At 33.1% G+C, this 18767-nt stretch overlaps 1 protein-coding gene across 11 annotated transcripts in view; it reads left to right on the forward strand.

The window, feature by feature from the left end:
• The window catches only part of LOC111626671 (AT-rich interactive domain-containing protein 1B-like), a 162764-nt gene extending 148776 nt beyond the window's left edge, over nucleotides 1-13988 (forward strand). For 6 of the 11 annotated variants that reach the window (XM_023370136.1, XM_023370140.1, XM_023370137.1 and 3 more), the window contains 5 exons: nucleotides 2753-2806; nucleotides 5336-5552; nucleotides 9131-9199; nucleotides 10351-10574; nucleotides 10651-13988. In XM_023370136.1, coding sequence (XP_023225904.1) covers nucleotides 2753-2806; nucleotides 5336-5552; nucleotides 9131-9199; nucleotides 10351-10574; nucleotides 10651-12804 — 2718 coding nt within the window. In that variant the 3' untranslated portion in view covers nucleotides 12805-13988. The remainder of the gene's footprint in view (nucleotides 1-2752; nucleotides 2807-5335; nucleotides 5553-9130; nucleotides 9200-10350; nucleotides 10575-10650) is intronic. The other 5 variants (XM_023370138.1, XM_023370139.1, XM_023370142.1 and 2 more) reach the window with 5 other exon arrangements.
• Nucleotides 13989-18767: the final 4779 nt, after the last annotated feature.

Genomic DNA, 18767 nt, shown 5'->3' on the forward strand with positions numbered 1-18767 from the left:
TTATTATTTCATTAAATAATTTACATATATAACACGTTACATTAGACATTTTAACAGTTTAAAATATTGATAAAATAATAAAAAGTATTAAATCTAATTAAAATAAAATTCACTGGTCTTACAGTTTTATCTGTGGATAATTTTTTCCATTATATTTTGATGCCACATTCATTTCATATAACATAATAGAAGCAAAATTGAGTAATGAATTGATTCCAGACAAAGTTGCTGCAGTTTGAAGGAATGGACATTTATTGAGTTTCATAATTTAACTGTTCTTCTCTTGTTGTTTGGCTTGTATAAACTAATCCACTCTTTTCGGGCACTTAGAATAATGGCTAAATATAACAATGGTTACACTCTTATAGAAGTAATCTGTTTATGTCTAAGAAATGTCTGTTGATGTTAGAAAGACATTTAATAACTGCGAAGATGGCATTAATGCAGCGTCAGAAGCACCATCGAGTTTTTTGTTATTAAATGTCTTTCTATTGCTTACAGATGGTTATTCTTTCTTAACTTCTTTAGTATCCTACATTGAAGTTACTTACATCTCAGTAAAGTATTTGTGTAATATACGTTCCATGTCTTCATCGAACAAATGCTAATTTTGAACAGTTTACTGAACTGTAAGTAATAATATTATTTGAGACTTTTATCTTATTATTACTGACATTCAAGTGCATTAAATAATAATGCAACATAGAATAAGTGGGACTTGCGGGTTTGAGTTTACTCTGGGTCTGTCGATCTTTCCTTCTACAATATTCTAAAATTAATTTTTTCTAATGATTAAATTTAACACTTGGTAGCTTAATCACCTGTTTCAAATTACTAGGTATTTTAGCAATTAATGTTGTACATGGGTGGCAAACATTATCCGAGCAACATCATCTGTAACATTTGAGATAAAATATAAAAGAAATAAAATTAATTAGCCAAATTATAGCTCAATAAGAACCCATCTGTGTTTTTTAGTTACAATACTAATTGCTTTTGTATTTTAACATTCCAGAGAGGAATTTGTTGGATAAAGATTTTTCTAAACATTAAATCTTTCTGTTTTTATTTTTTGTAAAGAAAGATCTTCGAAATTTGCCTTATATTATCAAAGTTATTTTCCTTTTAATATTTTGCTTGCATAATGACAACATTTTAAATGATTAAATACAGTTAAATATTTTCTGCTCAAATCTGTAGCATGAAGTTGTACTACAAGCTTGGATTGCTAATACTAAAAGCTGCCATTTCTAGTATAATGTACATAAGTGAAAAAATTCCGAGTCAGAAATAAAAGACACAAAGGATAGTTTACAAAATGCATAATTTTAAGGAATAATTACAAAAATAAATTTTTAGAAGTAATTTTTTTATATTTAGAAGGCTTTGCTTTTGAAGAATGAATTACCTTCGAAATAATATTGTACAGTACATCTGAGTGTGTTTTGGATGCACGCATGTTAGTTACGCAGTCTAACATAACATAGATTCTCTTTTTCTTCGATTTATGTCACTTTCTCTTCCGAAAATGAAACATTTTTCTAATAGAGGCAACCTAAAATTTTTATTCAAACGTTTAGAAATATGACTAAAATAGTTTCTAGTTTAAAGATGTTCAAAATTTGTCCATAATCATATTGAATAACATTGTATAATTAATTTCACTTCATTTAGTATCATACAGAATAGAAAATAAACAAATGGGAAGTCTCTCTGTTATATAAATATTGTTTTTATAACTCTGCATTTATTGAATTTGTCCCTTTTTGTACTGACTTGACCTATTGGCGGAATGGAGAAAACTCTGAATGCTGGTAGCAGGTCCGGGGTTTGCACCTTGCTGATGGCTCGACCACATGGAGCTTTCTGGATTTTATTTATGTGCAAATAAGGGCCAGTTTTCCATAGAAAGTCCTACCACATGGATATTCTATGAGTTGCCGTATTCCATACTAAACTTTCTGTAATGACAGTAACTTCAAAACAATAAAATTTCACTTTTAATTGTTATTCTTTCAACAGCTAGTAGCCAGTTTGATAAATGGATTTATATTGCTTGTGGTTTTGAATGCCATATTTGAAGAGTCGATACAATATTAATAAGGCACTACAACATTCAAATAAAATAATAGCAAATAGCTTTTCAATCTTAATTTTTAAATTTTATAATATATGCAATTATTTATAATAATTTTAAACAAAAATATTTGTACTATTATTAACATATTTTGTATATTTAAAAAGAAAAAGAAAGTCAGATAAATGATTCATGTTGCACATTTTTATTGGCAACCCGTCAATGTTTTATTTATCTATCCTTTGCACATTATCTTTTTAAAATGCACACACGTGTTTCTTCCTTTTCTCGTCATTAAATATCACAAAATTCACGTGCATAATATTTATAGTTATATATTCTACATCTATTTTCTCAATGCATGTTTTAATTTTAAGATTTAAGACTTTTTAATATTATTATTATAAATTATATTTATATACGTATCTGCACATTTAATTAAAAAAAAAAAAAGCAAAACTTCAGTTCGAAAACTTTCAAATCTTATGTCTGGAGTTTTATGAAAATTTTCATTTGTGGCCATAAACTGGGGCATTTCAAAGCTGCCGCGGACGGATCGTCGGCAAAACACTCGATGCAGAAACTTATATAAGTATAATGATGACTGAATTTCAAAGTAACTATTATTGCATGGTGTCTTGTGCATGTCACTTAGTTATTACTTGCTGTCCTCAGAATCAGATGTCCTGTCTACAGACATTCCAGCGACTTCTTTCCAAGAATCCCCAAGTAGGTTTTTCTATTTTTTATTCACATTCTCTCTTCTCTCTCTCACTGCATTTCTGTTTTTTATTTATTTATTTATTTATTTTTGTTAAATATTATTTTGTTATATTGTGTATTTAAATCATACATATTACTGCATAAGAATAAAACAAGTGAATGCCGTCCATTTCACTTTGGAGTCAAATCATAAAGAAATGTTAATGGAGCTTCAAAACACAACATANCATTTTTGTGTTTAAAACGTCGGCCACAACCTCTCTTTTCTCTACTATATCCAAACAACAATTAAAAATTTATCAGTTTTATTTAGTTTTCCTCCATTACGAAACACCAATCCCTTTGTTTTTCTGAAAATTAATAGAAAGATCATATCTCATCATATAATAAAATCAGTTTCTCGTGTAAAGATGACTTTGAGTTTGCTAATAATAATACATCATCTGCATATAGAAGACAATGCAGCTCATCTGTGACATTTAGATAAAAACTCAAAAGATCAGAATGACAGTATAACTCTGGTAGATCATTTATAAACAAAGCAAAGTGTACAATATAAATAGTTTTTCTAGCTGAAGAAAACATACAAAAACCATCAGATTTATTTCTCCAGTTTGCTTAAACATGTACATTTCTTTACTTCACTAAGAGCCTAACCTTTTACAACATATTTGGCACTTTCACTTGGGACTAAACTGCTCAGAATTTGAGGAACACTACAGCATGTATATCTCAGTCCTAAGACTTTATTTATGTAAAAATACATAAGACACTGTGGACCTATAGTGGAAAGAGAATCTTTCTAACCTGTGCCCTTGAAAAAATGTCTGTAGCACTGTCTAAAATAAGAGTGAGAGAATTGCGTGCATTTAAAGGATTGTGAGGAAACTTAACCCAAGTTGTGTGTTTAAAATCGTAATTCGTTATTTTCTTAATTTGTGAATTTTCCATTTATTTATTTATTTTTGTTAAATATTATTTTGTTATATTGTGTATTTAAATCATACATATTACTGCATAAGAATAAAACAAGTGAATGCCGTCCATTTCACTTTGGAGTCAAATCATAAAGAAACGTTAATGGAGCTTCAAAACAAAACATACGTAATAAAATTTATTATATGTCGAGAGTAAAAAGTACGTTATGAATAATACCTTATTTCCTTGATTCTAAGTTGCACTTTCTTTACCCGTCTCTGCTTTCCCGAAGTAGAGGCGTGTTTTAGAATCTGTTGTGTTTTACATTCACGGATGAAAACAACGATTAAAAGTCATCGCAAGTAGACTGCGTGTCCTGTTATGCATTGATTGATAAATTTTTTTGGCAATAGAACTAAATAGTTACTTTGGCTTGAATGAACTTTTTTGGTAACCATTTAATGTTTAAAATGCCTTCAAGATGATGATATGATTTAGTGTTAAAATGAGTTATGCCAAAGAGCATGATGAAGCTGCAAACATTATATGTTTTTTGACATTTATATTGTTTTTTCTTACTTGTAAAGTCAAGAAAACAATATAAAAGTGATTGTTTAAAAATCCATAGAATGAAATCATACGATCTTGATTTTCAGAGTTATGGTACATGTTAGAATTGAGGAAATATGACATATTCTGGACCACTCTAGAAAAATAATCCATTGATTTCATTAGAATAAATTAAAAGCAGCCAAGATATGATAAGTATTTTGTTGCTGACTTAATTTTTGTTTTCCAGAATACCCATAGGTAAAATATCGTTATCAAAACAGAGAGAAAAAATTACTGCTGTAATCAGTTTTCTCATGGCATATTTTGAACCTCCATTAAAGTATCTCTATGACCAAATATATCAATTATTTTTTCTATATAATAATAGATTAATTATTATTATTATTGCTTTGCAAATTATTAATAAAATTTAGTAAATTTTTCAAAAATTAATACATTGACAATTGTAATTATAAGAGAAATATAACAGAAATATAAAGTAGCATTTTTATTGCAATCTGATGAAAATTCTATTTACTAATGAATTAGTAAGTAGAACTTTTACCAGAGAACATACTAAATTCAAGAAAAACGCATCTAAATATGAAAAGTTTAAGAGTATTACAACAATATTAAGTTTAAAACTTAATGTAAAAACAAACTGTGGTCTGATTTAATGAAATAATCCGGTAATTTAATCCCTTTGGTTGTTTGAAACTTAACATTGAAACTAGTAAATGGATTGAATTTTGTTGCCAATATATTTCATCTAAAATAGTAACTGAAAAAAAAAAATACTTTTTATTTATCTTCTAAATAAAATTGCTTGCTAATTGCAATTTATTTTAATATAACTTTTTTTTTTTTTATTATTTAAATTAGTATTTTTGTTATCGACTTCTATGCTCGTGCAAAATTTTGTTTATTAATTATTTGAGAGTTCTACGGGCGGTGCTTTTATTATTTTCTAAAATTAGTTTGCAGATTTATGCATCATCATTAAAGTAATTAGTTAACAGTATTTAATTGTAAAATAAAAATTAATATTCAACGATGTTTCTAAAGGGTTATTCGTCTGCTCAGCAGAATATGTACGGACACGGTGGACCCCAGGCGCCCGCAAAAGTCGTGACTCCACCGACCGCCAACCGAGACATATATCAGAGAGAGGTGTATCCTCCAACTCCAAAGCGTCATATGGATTTCATGAAGCCTAGTCTTCCCGATCAGTATTCGTCCGGATCGTACAGTCAGCAGGCGGCATCGCCCTCTCCTTACGGAGGTAAGCAGTTTGTGACCATAACACGTTATTTGAGTCTTTGTATCGAACCAAAATCTCTTGCATAGGTTGGAACTTTTATATGAATTTTTTATTTATTACAATTTTTAACATATTTTTTCATAGCATTAGCATTGTAATAGTTTTTTTCCTTTAATCTTTAATTTGCTCATCTTTGGAAGAATGACACATTACGAGTGAATTGTAAACCAAGAAAATATCCAAAATGAAGGCAAAGTGATATTTTTTCAGTGAAAACTTTACTACACAACAAATGTTTCTATTTACAAATTGCCTGTTAAATAACTATCTTTGAATTTAAACATTAAAAAAGAATAGAAAAATAATTACATCGTACAAATAATATTACACTTAAGATACAATTTCCACATTGATTAATTGTAATAAAAATTGAATATAATCCATGTGATTTTATGTAATTCCAAATGACTTCCAGAAATAGTTCAACTTAGAGTATACAAATAATATAATTGACGATATACTTCCTAGTATAAAGAAATTACAGATTTGGTCTCAAAATTAGATATTTCAAAATTATTAAGGAAATTTACTGTTTAAGTATTAAACGTTATCATTAGAAAGTGACTGCGTCAAATTGTTTTCGTAAAAATTGGTGAAACTTGGTACCATTGCCAATATATAAGTGGGTAGACGAGATGTCCATTCAATTTCAGAAAGTAAAAATTAATAAATGAAATGTTTTTATATACTATCATTGATATATACACACATGCATTCAACAGAATATATTGAATTAGAACATGATTCTATTGATTTATAAATTTATTACGGTTAATTTCTAGTTAATTAGATATAAAGTTTGGGTTATTTTTTATAAAATTACCTTTTACAAAATTCTATAACTGCGGTGGCCAAACTGCGACTCTGGTATACTTATACAATTTCTTTTTACATACTCCGTATGCAATATTTATGCATGGGTAATATTTTTGTAAGTTTTCTGGCTATTATGTAATGTGATACGTGGGAGAATTGTAACAATAACTTGCAACTCAACCTCCGCACACGTGAGCATCCAAAGATAACGGTATGTTCAAAGTTAAAGGAATTAAACTAATGTTTACCTATTCACTCATAAAGTACCAGTAAAGTAAAATATTAGTGAAGGCTCTATTACAGAATGGTGATAACTATAGAATTTTAATTACTACGTAGATATAAAAAAACTGTTCCAATAGAGAATGTGGGTCTTGCATATTTCTTAAAGGCTTTTTATGGCTCCTATCATGACAAGATTTGGCCACCCTGATCTATGATGATGATGATTTTTTTTCTTTTCCTGGCACTTTTGGAAAATATATAAATTGGAGAAGGTGATGTTCTGTATATAGAATTTTTGTTGGAAACTTCTTAATGCTATATATAAAAAATTATTGAAAATAATATGTAGACTAAATTTCAATAAGAATGAAGACGAAATCTGCCCAAAAGGGATCACCATTTTATTTTTATGTTTTAAGACAATACTTTTTCAGCGACTGACCTTTCTTTGTAGGCTACTTGTCGCCGGTAGTATAAAATAGTCCTTTTAAAACACAAAATACTTTGAATTAAAATTACTAAATAATTTCTAAAAAAGGAACTGGTGATAACAGATGTCTTGCTTATGTCCATCCATACCTTCTCTGGGGGTGTAACTGCTTTTATCTACTGGAAACTGGCACTGGAAAATGTAGATTTGAAAAAAGCTGCCCCCTAGTGACTTTTGGGTAGATTTCATCTTCATTCTTATTGAAAAATAATTCTCCGTCAGATGAAAATTTACTGATGTAGACTAAATCTCAAATTGTAAATTAGAAGGATTCTTTTCAGGGAAAGATATTTATATCCTCCTCTAATATCTATAAATATCATTTGCTAGTGGTTGAATCTGCCTCAGATTTGAAACTACAAACTACAGGAATTTTGTACTTCACAACCCAAGGCAGGCTTATAAAATAAACTGTAAATGTTTGTAAATTCATTTATTAAACCCACTTGCCAGAAGTGTGTAAATGCTTTTGATTTTACGAGTTATTTATTCCAGCTTTAGTTTTGGATTTTTTCTTTCTTTTTGCTTTATCAATGTTGAATACTGAATTTTTATTTGTTTAGTTAAGCAATCATTTATGTAAAATTAGTAAAAAATTCTTTGCCCTCCCTTATTCTCATCATACAATTCTGTTTGTATGGTGGTTATTCCTGGAGGTAAAATAATTATTCTATGGACACTGAAAATATATATATATATGCACTATTTGGTGTACTGGAATAACAGATTTAAAGGTTACCACAGTTGTATGTAAGTTTTTAATTTTGTTTTAAATAAAAGCGATACAGGTGCCCTTTAGACTTCCGTTTCATCCCCTTTCCTATCCTTCTTTATAATTTCACCTTCAGCCTTTTCCTTTAAATCATCTTTCTTCTCTATTTTCATCCCAAGCAATACCTTTGAGTAGCCCTGGTTTCATTCCCTATCTGCTGCTAAAAGTAAAAGTGGTTTAAACAAGGAGTATTTTATTAAAAAGTCTCAAAAAATCGTCTTTGTAACAAATTTATTTGTTTACAGTGTTTTTGAGAAAAAAATAAAGAACATTTCTAAGTAATATCATATTTTCTGGTTTTTATGCAGACAGAATTTTGTTTGGAAAGAATAGAAAATTTTTTAAATTTCACATGTAGAAGAAACACAAAGGTCTTTGCGGTTGTCCTTGCTTTTATTGAGTGTATTTTGAGGTACAAATTGTTTTGTCGTGCACAAAGCCTTGAAGATTTTTATATACATCTGTGTGTCTTTTGCATTCTGTTAGCTTATGTTTCTGTCAATTCTGTTTTACTTTTTAACATTTCGAAGTTTTGAAATATGACATACAAGAACAAAGATATATTTTACGGGTATTTTCGGAAAATCTAGGAAAGGCAATTTTGGGTCAATGCTAAATCACATAATTGGCATTTACAAGAAGCATTTATTTAGCATTTAGAAGAAATTACTCGTGTATTTGTTTTTGAAGAACTATAGGAGGAAATTTTCTATACAGAAAGATGATTTGGCGGACATTCAGATTTTTAGCAGAGTTTTTTAAATTTTACAGAGGATGAAAATCTTAAAAATTCAACGAGAAATACTAAAGTTTACAATTGGATGCAAGTTTAAAATAGTAATTATTTGGATTGTGTTGAGATTGTTTTGTCAAGCAAATGGTCAAGAGTAAAGTGAAGTAACAGCCAGTCAATGGTCATGTAAGAAGTGTGTTTAATTGTTAACAAGACCAATAATGAGATAAAAGATCAACTGTCAGAATAAAACAATATAAACACAAGCAAGTTAATTAAAAAGTTTCAGAAAATGGTAGATTCGGTACAGCTCTGTCAGTGGTAGATTTGGAGTATTTCTCGAATTCTTTTTTTTTTTATGCAGAATTTTTGGTATCAATGCAATTACTTTTTTTAGTGTAATCTATACCTACATTATCTGAATTAAATAAAAGCAAATTAATGTAAATTTTGTATTTTGTGAAGCCACATATATGTTCTTACAAATTTTCTATTCCAAACAGATCGTAGTCAGTATGGTTATCGCAGTTCCCACATGATGCCGATGTCTACCTCTCCTGCAATTCAGCAAGGTATGATATTGTAGAAAAATTAAATTTAAAATATTTCTAGATTTATTAAATGTAAGTGTTTAGATTCAAATAATAATTTCAAAACAGACTAAAATTTGTGATTGAATTATAAAGCAACAGTCTGCAAATTTTCATTTATTTCAAACCTTTTGCAGATTGTACTTTTGGTAAAGATCAATTAGACACTTCCCAGCAACAAACCCAAAACCACTGCTTTGTTTGGCCATCGGGTTGGCCAATTTTATTAGCATATCTAACACCTAATAGGGGCCAGTTTCCAATTTAAAAAACCCCTTCCCGGCAGCCTTCCTCCTTCACAGAAATGGTTAAATTCCTTAGCTGGGAGCCATCCAGATTCATGTTCAGACCTTACCTTCAGAAGTTTTCGTGGGTGGTTGCACTCCATTCCATTTTGGGCCCAGCAGAACCGATGACGAGTATGAAACATAACCACAGAGTAGAATTTTTATACAGATTTGGTTACTAAAAGTTTTTGGCCCGATGTGCGTGTCCTATTCCAATGACATTTTAAACGAAATTGACAAAGGAATGAGTTAGTTTGTGAAAAAAATGGAGGTGGGCAATATCGACGTTTATAAATGTACTCAAGTATACAAATTGTGGATTAAAAGGTGTAATGATACAAATAACTGCATTGGTGATATTTGTAACAGCCATTTTGTTATAAATGAAAGTAAGAATAAAGATGACGTCATTCTCATTTAACTCGTTCAACTTTACCAATGAACCTGAAATTTTTTGAGTGTTTTAAGCCAATGTTTATCTCTTTCGACATTTATCTTCAATGGCATCTACCTAGGCACATTTGATGTTGCTAATCTATATATATAATCGAGATGGGTTGCTAATAATAATAATAATCACAGAGCCCAAATGGTTAGGAGTCAAAAGTTGAAATTTGGTACACAATTAGGTTACATCATGAGAATGCACACTAAGAAGGTCACTTTTGACGTAATGCACTCTTTTCTGGCGATTCCTCTCCCCTTATGAACTAAGCTTTCATTTTTATGTTGTGTTTGTTATTCTGTATTAAATAAGGCAAATGTTGGGGAAAAGTGGTGTGTTTTTAAAGTTGCAGCAAAAATATGGTGTGACGTAAATTAAGTATTACGTTGCCTATTTATTAGGTTGGTCAAGAGAGACCCAGTACCGTCAGTACCAGTCTGTCTATCCTCATCCCCAGAGAGACGGATGGGATAACACCAGACCCGAAGGTCCCAACACGTGGTCACACTACGCACCGCCTCAATCCGAATCTTATCATCCACATATGGGAAGTTATTCTCCTTCGTTACCCGGTAAACCCATGTATGGTAGAGACAGAATGTATATTCCTCCTAACAAAGTTGCCGTAAGTTTCCTAAATTTTTCTCTCTTGTATTGTAATTGGTTGGTTTTTTTACCTAAGAGACATTTTGTGTTTTCAGCCATCACCGGGAATATCTCAACAGCCTCAGTTCTTGCAGACACCGGGACGCAAGGAGATCATCTTTCCACAGGAGAGCGTGGAGGCGACGATTCCTCTGATGACCAAGCGAAGAAGGATCTCATCCAAGGATGTCACTCCCCTGGAGGCCTGGAGGATCATGATGGCGCTGAAGTCGGGCCTCCTGGCCGAGAGCACGTGGGCCCTAGACGTTCTCTCCGTCTTGCTGTACGATGACAACACTGTTTTGTATTTCGGCCTGAGCCACCTGCCGGGTCTTCTGGAAGTGCTTCTAGAACACTACCGACGATGCCTGAAACTGATATTCGGACTGACAGGTGATCTGGAAGTGGGCTACGAGACCAGGTATCACATGGATCCAGATCCGGAGGACGAGCAGGAGCGGTTGTGCGACAGAAAGTGGTACGAAACGAGTCACGGTCCCTATGACAAGTTTAAGGTCAGTGGACCGATTCCCATATCGCAGATAGACAATAGCGACAAGACCGTCATCCTCGACAAGGAGAACTTCACTCAAAGGACAAGATGTGGTAAAACGGTTAAGACGAAGAATGACGAGAGCCTCTTTCTCCTCGACCCCGAAAGGGCCTGGGACTGCTACGAGGGTTTCGAGAGCGGAATGGGACACTGGCATCTGGGAGGAGGCGACATGACCTGCCACATTCAGACGTATTTTGAGAACACACACAGTTATGTAAAGTTTGTTCGCGTTTTGGAAGACGTGGTGAAATCCGAGAGAAGCGAATCCAGATGTTCGGATGATTCGGACCTCCCCGAAGAATCAAACAAATCGGTGGCGTCGTCCTCCAGCAGTGACAGAGAGATCCCCGTTTTAGAGAACATGCAGTGCGTGGTGGAGAATAAGGACGAGTCAGAACACTCGGAGGAGCGCAAGGAGGACGACATCAAGCAAGAGCCGAAGGAGGAGGAATCGTCAAAGGAAAATCAAAACGAGGAGGAGGAAGACGACGAGGATGACAAGAAGCCGGTTTTGGAACCCATGAAGGACGACGAATATCCGAAAATCCGCGAGACGTCATACCCTAGAAAGCGCCTCCACCTGGAGGACATGGAGGACGAGGCGTACAACCGAGACGAGCCGTCTTTGTGTGTCATCACCGATTCTCAGATATCTCTGACGCGACGTTGTTTGTGTCTGTCTACGCTGTTCCGAAATTTGTCGTTCGTTCCCGGCAACGATGCCGAAATGTCTAAGCACGCGGGATTTTTACTGTTGATGGGTCGTCTGTTGTTGTTGCATCATCACCATTCGTTGAAGAAAGTCTCTCAGCAGCATTACGACCAGGAAGAAGAATTGGAGAATCCCTCCGCCTCAGACTCTTGTAGTAGCTTAAGTAGTAAGCGAGAGTGGTGGTGGGACATGCTTCACATGTTGAGAGAGAACACCCTAGTTACGTTGGCCAACATTACCGGCCAGCTAGATTTGGCCCCCTATCCGGAAGAGATCAGTCTTCCTCTTCTGGACGGACTACTGCATTGGGCCGTGTGTCCGTCGACGTACGCTCAGGATCCACTTCCTTCGCAGCCACCTCACTCCGTCCTTTCGCCTCAACGTCTGTCTCTGGAAGCACTCTGCAAACTGTCGATCCTCGACGGTAACGTGGATCTGTTACTAGCAACACCGCCGTGGTCACGCATCGAAAGACTCTTCTCCCTGCTGTCTCGATTCCTCAACTACAACGAGGATCAGGTGTTGCGCGAGTTCTCCGTCGTCCTCTTGTCTAACCTGGCTCAGGCGGACGGCACGGTCACGCGATCCATAGTCACGCAGGGATCTTGCATCTCGCAGCTGATCCTGTTCGTCGAGCAGGCCGAGCAGAACGCATTGCAGGTGGCCAACACTCAAGGCATCAACGCGCTCCGAAAGAACCCCGAATTGATGGGTACCACGCTGGACATGGTGCGCAGAGCGGCCGGTACCCTGCGCTGCCTGGCACGGATACCGGAAAACAAACCGCTCTTTCTACAACACCACCAGCGACTGCTGGCCTTAGTCATGTCCCAAATTTTAGATCAGGGTGTAGCTTCGATCGTAGCCGACGTTCTCTACGAGTGCTCTCAAGACATTTCGGATTTCGGTAGTAGTGCCACTCATTCGTTCACTAAATCATAGTAATCGTTGTTGCACCGTGTGCAGAAAATAAAATAAAAGAAAATAAAAAATTTTAAAGTATTTGGGCGTTGCCTTGTCGCCTGCCCAAATTCGGGCAGACAGAAGAAAAAGAAAGAAACAAACAAACAAAGAAAACCACCACCACCGATACGTGCCGGGCCCAAAATCTGCAGCTAATTTCGAAGGTGCGAGTAGTCGCATTACGAATTTTCGAACACACGAAAGGAACTGTGGAATGTGATGAGACAAAAGAAAAGAAGAGAAGAAAGGTTCCCAAGAGGCGAACACACATCCAAAACTTCTGTTACTATTTATTTATCATATTGTCGGGGCCTCGAATGTGTGTGCGTGTGCGTGAGTGCGTGAAGGATGTAAGAAAACACTATAAACGGACGGCGTGCCACGTCGGACGGGTGCGTAGATAAGAACGTGACGTAAGAAAAAGAAAAAAATAAATAAAAATAATATCTACCTTCACCAAAAAAAAAACAATCGTCGGGCACGAGAATATATTAAAAACAAAGAAGTTCATAATAAACAGCACATGTGATCTCCAGAAAAAAAAACAATGCTTTCAAGCAGAAGAAAACTCCACCCATCAAATCGTAAGAAAGATCTCTTGTAGATAATTAAAAAAGAAAATGCCAGCATAGTGTTAACCCTATTGACAGGGTGTTTATTATTATTATTATTACCTAATAGGAATTTCGGGAGTTGTTTCCCTCGAGGCCATGGTATATTTTTGTTTAATTTGTACAAGTTTCCGGATGTACAGCACCTGGCTGAAGTTCTGTAACGTCCGCCGTAAACAGGGAGGGGAGGTCCTCTCTCCTTCCGCCCACCCACATCCATTTAATTTAAAAATGGTTGTTTGTACCCATGTATCGTGACCGTGTTATGCCGAAATGTATTTGTTTCTCAGCATGACCCGATGCGTCATTCTGGAAACGACCCATTAACAAAAAAAAAAAAAAATACAAAGAAAGAAAAGAAGAAAACAAGAAATGGACGACCGACAAAATTCTATTAAAAGCCAATTTTTTTTTCTGTTGGATCTGCAAAAAGTGTAGAGGTGAGGTCGAAATCTGGCATTTCCTCCAAGTCATTCTTTCGTACCAACGCGTGCAGAAGCTTTATACTATGTATATGTCTGACGATCCTGAAATAAATGTACAGAAAATTTGGTCTGAAATCATTCTTTAAAACTTCCACCACCCTGGGGTGGAGCGCGCGATCTTTCGTCATCGGTTCCCCACGTCACTTCACCACCGAACGTGTCGATGACGTCAAATAGTACAATTGGCCAGAATAGCACTTGATTTGTGAGTTACGAATTACGTATCGATATTGGTGTGACGTAGCGTGTTTTTTTTTTTTTTTTTAAGTTTCGTAGCCTTAAGCCATTACGCCATCTGACGGCGGTTGTGCGAGTTATATAAATGTTTTTTTGACGTTATCTCGAATTATTTAACGTAACTTTTGATAGGTGGAACGATTAGNGACGTAGCGTGTTTTTTTTTTTTTTTAAGTTTCGTAGCCTTAAGCCATTACGCCATCTGACGGCGGTTGTGCGAGTTATATAAATGTTTTTTTGACGTTATCTCGAATTATTTAACGTAACTTTTGATAGGTGGAACGATTAGAGACGTTGCGCCATCTGTTTTTTTTTTTTTTTTTTTAATGTTTTTGATTTGTAAAATGAATAGCGGAGTAATAAATTACGTTAGATCGGGATTATAAATGATTGCGAGGAATTTTTAAATTTCTCGTGCGAATTTCTGTAAATTAAGTGGAAATTGTTTACTGTGCTAATGTAAGAGGCGTAAAGAAAACTTCGGTTTGAGAAATGAAAAATTTCTCATTCGGCTGCGAATACAAATTAATAACTTTCGTAAGGAATTTAATTAAGCGTGGCGGAAATGCGTCCCGATCAAAAAGCCGGAATTTTTATTCAATCGATAAATGCACGCCGGAGAACTTCGCCCCCATTTTTTATTTATTTATTTTTTAATCGAATGGGAAGTTAAAATTTATAATTATCGAAATAAAACATTTTATTAAAAAAAATAGTAATAATTCCTGGGGAGTTCGACAGAGGGCAGTAGCTTTTCTAGAAAACCATAGTTAATTTTCTGAACAACAGATGGTGCTACGTGTTAATTAGTTTTACTTTGTTTAATAAGTCGCTAAAAACAAGAATATGGCTTGGTAAATTAAGAATTAAATAAATTAAATTTTCTAGAATTTCTTAATATTTAAGATGTGTTGCTGTAGTAGTGGGATTTATAAAATCGATTGTAATAACGGGCTTCACAAATCACGTGATTACGGAATACAAAACAATTCTATTATCTTGTTAATAACGTAAAATATGCCGAATATAAACCTTTAACATATGAAGTTATGTGTATGAAATTGGAAAATAGCTTGTTTTAATGTCTCCTAGTTTGTATGTGTGTATCGATGAATAAGTACAATATCGGTCTCTATAAACAAACAATACAAAAGTAGCTTTTGGTTTCCATAAACAAACTATTGGGAATTCTCTAGCAACCCAAAACAATAAAGATGCGCCCCTTATTTTAGGAATTTCATTCAATTCAAAATATCTAATTCTTATACAGTTTCTACAGTTTATTCTTGAATTTTTGATGATTTTTTTTTTCCGAATGGAAAAAGAAAAATCTAATTATTTGAGAATATTTTATTGCATTTGATAAAATGTACGAGAAATTTTAAAATATTTTCATCTAGGTGCCATTTTTTTAAGGTTAAAACTTGTATTAAAAGCTATATTGTATAATTCAACTTACCTGTCAATCCTTCTTCCAAATTTAATATACATTGCTTGAGTAAATTTAATTTTTCAAACTCCCGGCTCAAAAAATTTTCTTGTTTCTTTTTTTTTATTTAGCTAACATTTTGAGTTTCTTCCAAGAAAAACAGAAGTGAAAAAGTCAATTTTTTTTCCTTTCCTTTTACTATTTAATTATCCATCATTCAGAATCACTTCTTGATTGATTGAATCTCTTGTTTGGAATTTTCTCGACGTCTAACAAGTTTCTCGTCTTTTCTGTTTGTTTTTTTTTTTTTCTTTCTTTCTTTCGATAATAAAACCGGTAAACGATAATTAATTTATTTAAAAAATGTGCTAAAAATAGTATTTTTTTTCCTAGATGATAAATTAACAAAAGTTTAGCGCTTTAAAGTTAAAAACCGCGAGAAATTTTCGCACAAGTTAAAAAAAACAGGGGGCGCTTTAAATTATTAAAATTATGGGCCTGTTCGTTTTACGTCAATTTGACGTCATCGTTTCATTTTACAATGAGAAATTCTAAAGAATGACGTCAAATTTACGTAAAAGTGTGCAAATTACCGTATCAACCTATAATTTTAAGCGCCATCTCATTTTTTCAAACAAGAAATTCAGAGCCAGCGCATTTAANACATATATATATATATATTTTAAAATAAATTCCAGTTTTATTATATAACTGCAGACATAGTTAATATTTATAAGACCTTATGAAAGTGACTTGACCTGACCTGACCTGTGTATATACATACACACAATACACACGTTTTGGATGAGTTTACTTATTTTTTTTATGGAGTAATAGAAATTCTATTGGTAAAAATGGGGATTTATTAATGTGTGTGTTGAACTTTGCTACTGAATGAACGCGTTGACGGACAATCATGAAAGGAAAAATGATTTATTCGTTTATCGAAAAATGGGAACGTATGAAAAGGGGAGTTTAGCACGTGACCACACAAACATTTATACTGACAAGGCACATTATGGATCGTAACTAACGTAACGGTCCATACAGATAGTGAAATAAAATATTACTGCAGCACGGACAACCATATAAAACCTAAAAAATCTCGTTTTTATTTGATGTAGCTGCTTGTAAATGTTTCCTTAAACAAATAAAGATTTAAAATAAAATAAATGTCTTAATAGTTGCTGCTGTTTCGATCGTACTCGAGTCAGACCATTTGTTAATTTTAGTTTATTCGGCTGACGATAGATGGAGGCAAACGATACAAAACCTGCGTTAGGCGGACATTAATAGGATTAATTAATTTTAACTGTCTAAAGGTTTTAAACAGGAAAAAAAATTCGTTGTTAATTGAAATTCTAAGTAAAAATTTTCTTAAATAAATTATATTAAAGCCATCTGACGGCGGTTGTGCGAGTTATATAAATGTTTTTTTGACGTTATCTCGAATTATTTAACGTAACTTTTGATAGGTGGAACGATTAGAGACGTTGCGCCATCTGGTTTTTTTTTTAAATGTTTTTGATTTGTAAAATGAATAGCGGAGTAATAAATTACGTTAGATCGGGATTATAAATGATTGCGAGGAATTTTTAAATTTCTCGTGCGAATTTCTGTAAATTAAGTGGAAATTGTTTACTGTGCTAATGTAAGAGGCGTAAAGAAAACTTCGGTTTGAGAAATGAAAAATTTCTCATTCGGCTGCGAATACAAATTAATAACTTTCGTAAGGAATTTAATTAAGCGTGGCGGAAATGCGTCCCGATCAAAAAGCCGGAATTTTTATTCAATCGATAAATGCACGCCGGAGAACTTCGCCCCCATTTTTTATTTATTTATTTTTTAATCGAATGGGAAGTTAAAATTTATAATTATCGAAATAAAACATTTTATTAAAAAAAATAGTAATAATTCCTGGGGAGTTCGACAGAGGGCAGTAGCTTTTCTAGAAAACCATAGTTAATTTTCTGAACAACAGATGGTGCTACGTGTTAATTAGTTTTACTTTGTTTAATAAGTCGCTAAAAACAAGAATATGGCTTGGTAAATTAAGAATTAAATAAATTAAATTTTCTAGAATTTCTTAATATTTAAGATGTGTTGCTGTAGTAGTGGGATTTATAAAATCGATTGTAATAACGGGCTTCACAAATCACGTGATTACGGAATACAAAACAATTCTATTATCTTGTTAATAACGTAAAATATGCCGAATATAAACCTTTAACATATGAAGTTATGTGTATGAAATTGGAAAATAGCTTGTTTTAATGTCTCCTAGTTTGTATGTGTGTATCGATGAATAAGTACAATATCGGTCTCTATAAACAAACAATACAAAAGTAGCTTTTGGTTTCCATAAACAAACTATTGGGAATTCTCTAGCAACCCAAAACAATAAAGATGCGCCCCTTATTTTAGGAATTTCATTCAATTCAAAATATCTAATTCTTATACAGTTTCTACAGTTTATTCTTGAATTTTTGATGATTTTTTTTTCCGAATGGGAAAAGAAAAATCTAATTATTTGAGAATATTTTATTGCATTTGATAAAATGTACGAGAAATTTTAAAATATTTTCATCTAGGTGCCATTTTTTTAAGGTTAAAACTTGTATTAAAAGCTATATTGTATAATTCAACTTACCTGTCAATCCTTCTTCCAAATTTAATATACATTGCTTGAGTAAATTTAATTTTTCAAACTCCCGGCTCAAAAAATTTTCTTGTTTCTTTTTTTTTATTTAGCTAACATTTTGAGTTTCTTCCAAGAAAAACAGAAGTGAAAAAGTCAATTTTTTTTCCTTTCCTTTTACTATTTAATTATCCATCATTCAGAATCACTTCTTGATTGATTGAATCTCTTGTTTGGAATTTTCTCGACGTCTAACAAGTTTCTCGTCTTTTCTGTTTGTTTTTTTTTTTTTCTTTCTTTCTTTCGATAATAAAACCGGTAAACGATAATTAATTTATTTAAAAAATGTGCTAAAAATAGTATTTTTTTTCCTAGATGATAAATTAACAAAAGTTTAGCGCTTTAAAGTTAAAAACCGCGAGAAATTTTCGCACAAGTTAAAAAAAACAGGGGGCGCTTTAAATTATTAAAATTATGGGCCTGTTCGTTTTACGTCAATTTGACGTCATCGTTTCATTTTACAATGAGAAATTCTAAAGAAT

Source organism: Centruroides sculpturatus, unplaced genomic scaffold (genome assembly GCF_000671375.1).
Source record: "Centruroides sculpturatus isolate CEXI.00-Female unplaced genomic scaffold, Cexi_2.0 scaffold490, whole genome shotgun sequence".
In the NCBI taxonomy this organism is placed as follows: domain Eukaryota; kingdom Metazoa; phylum Arthropoda; class Arachnida; order Scorpiones; family Buthidae; genus Centruroides; species Centruroides sculpturatus.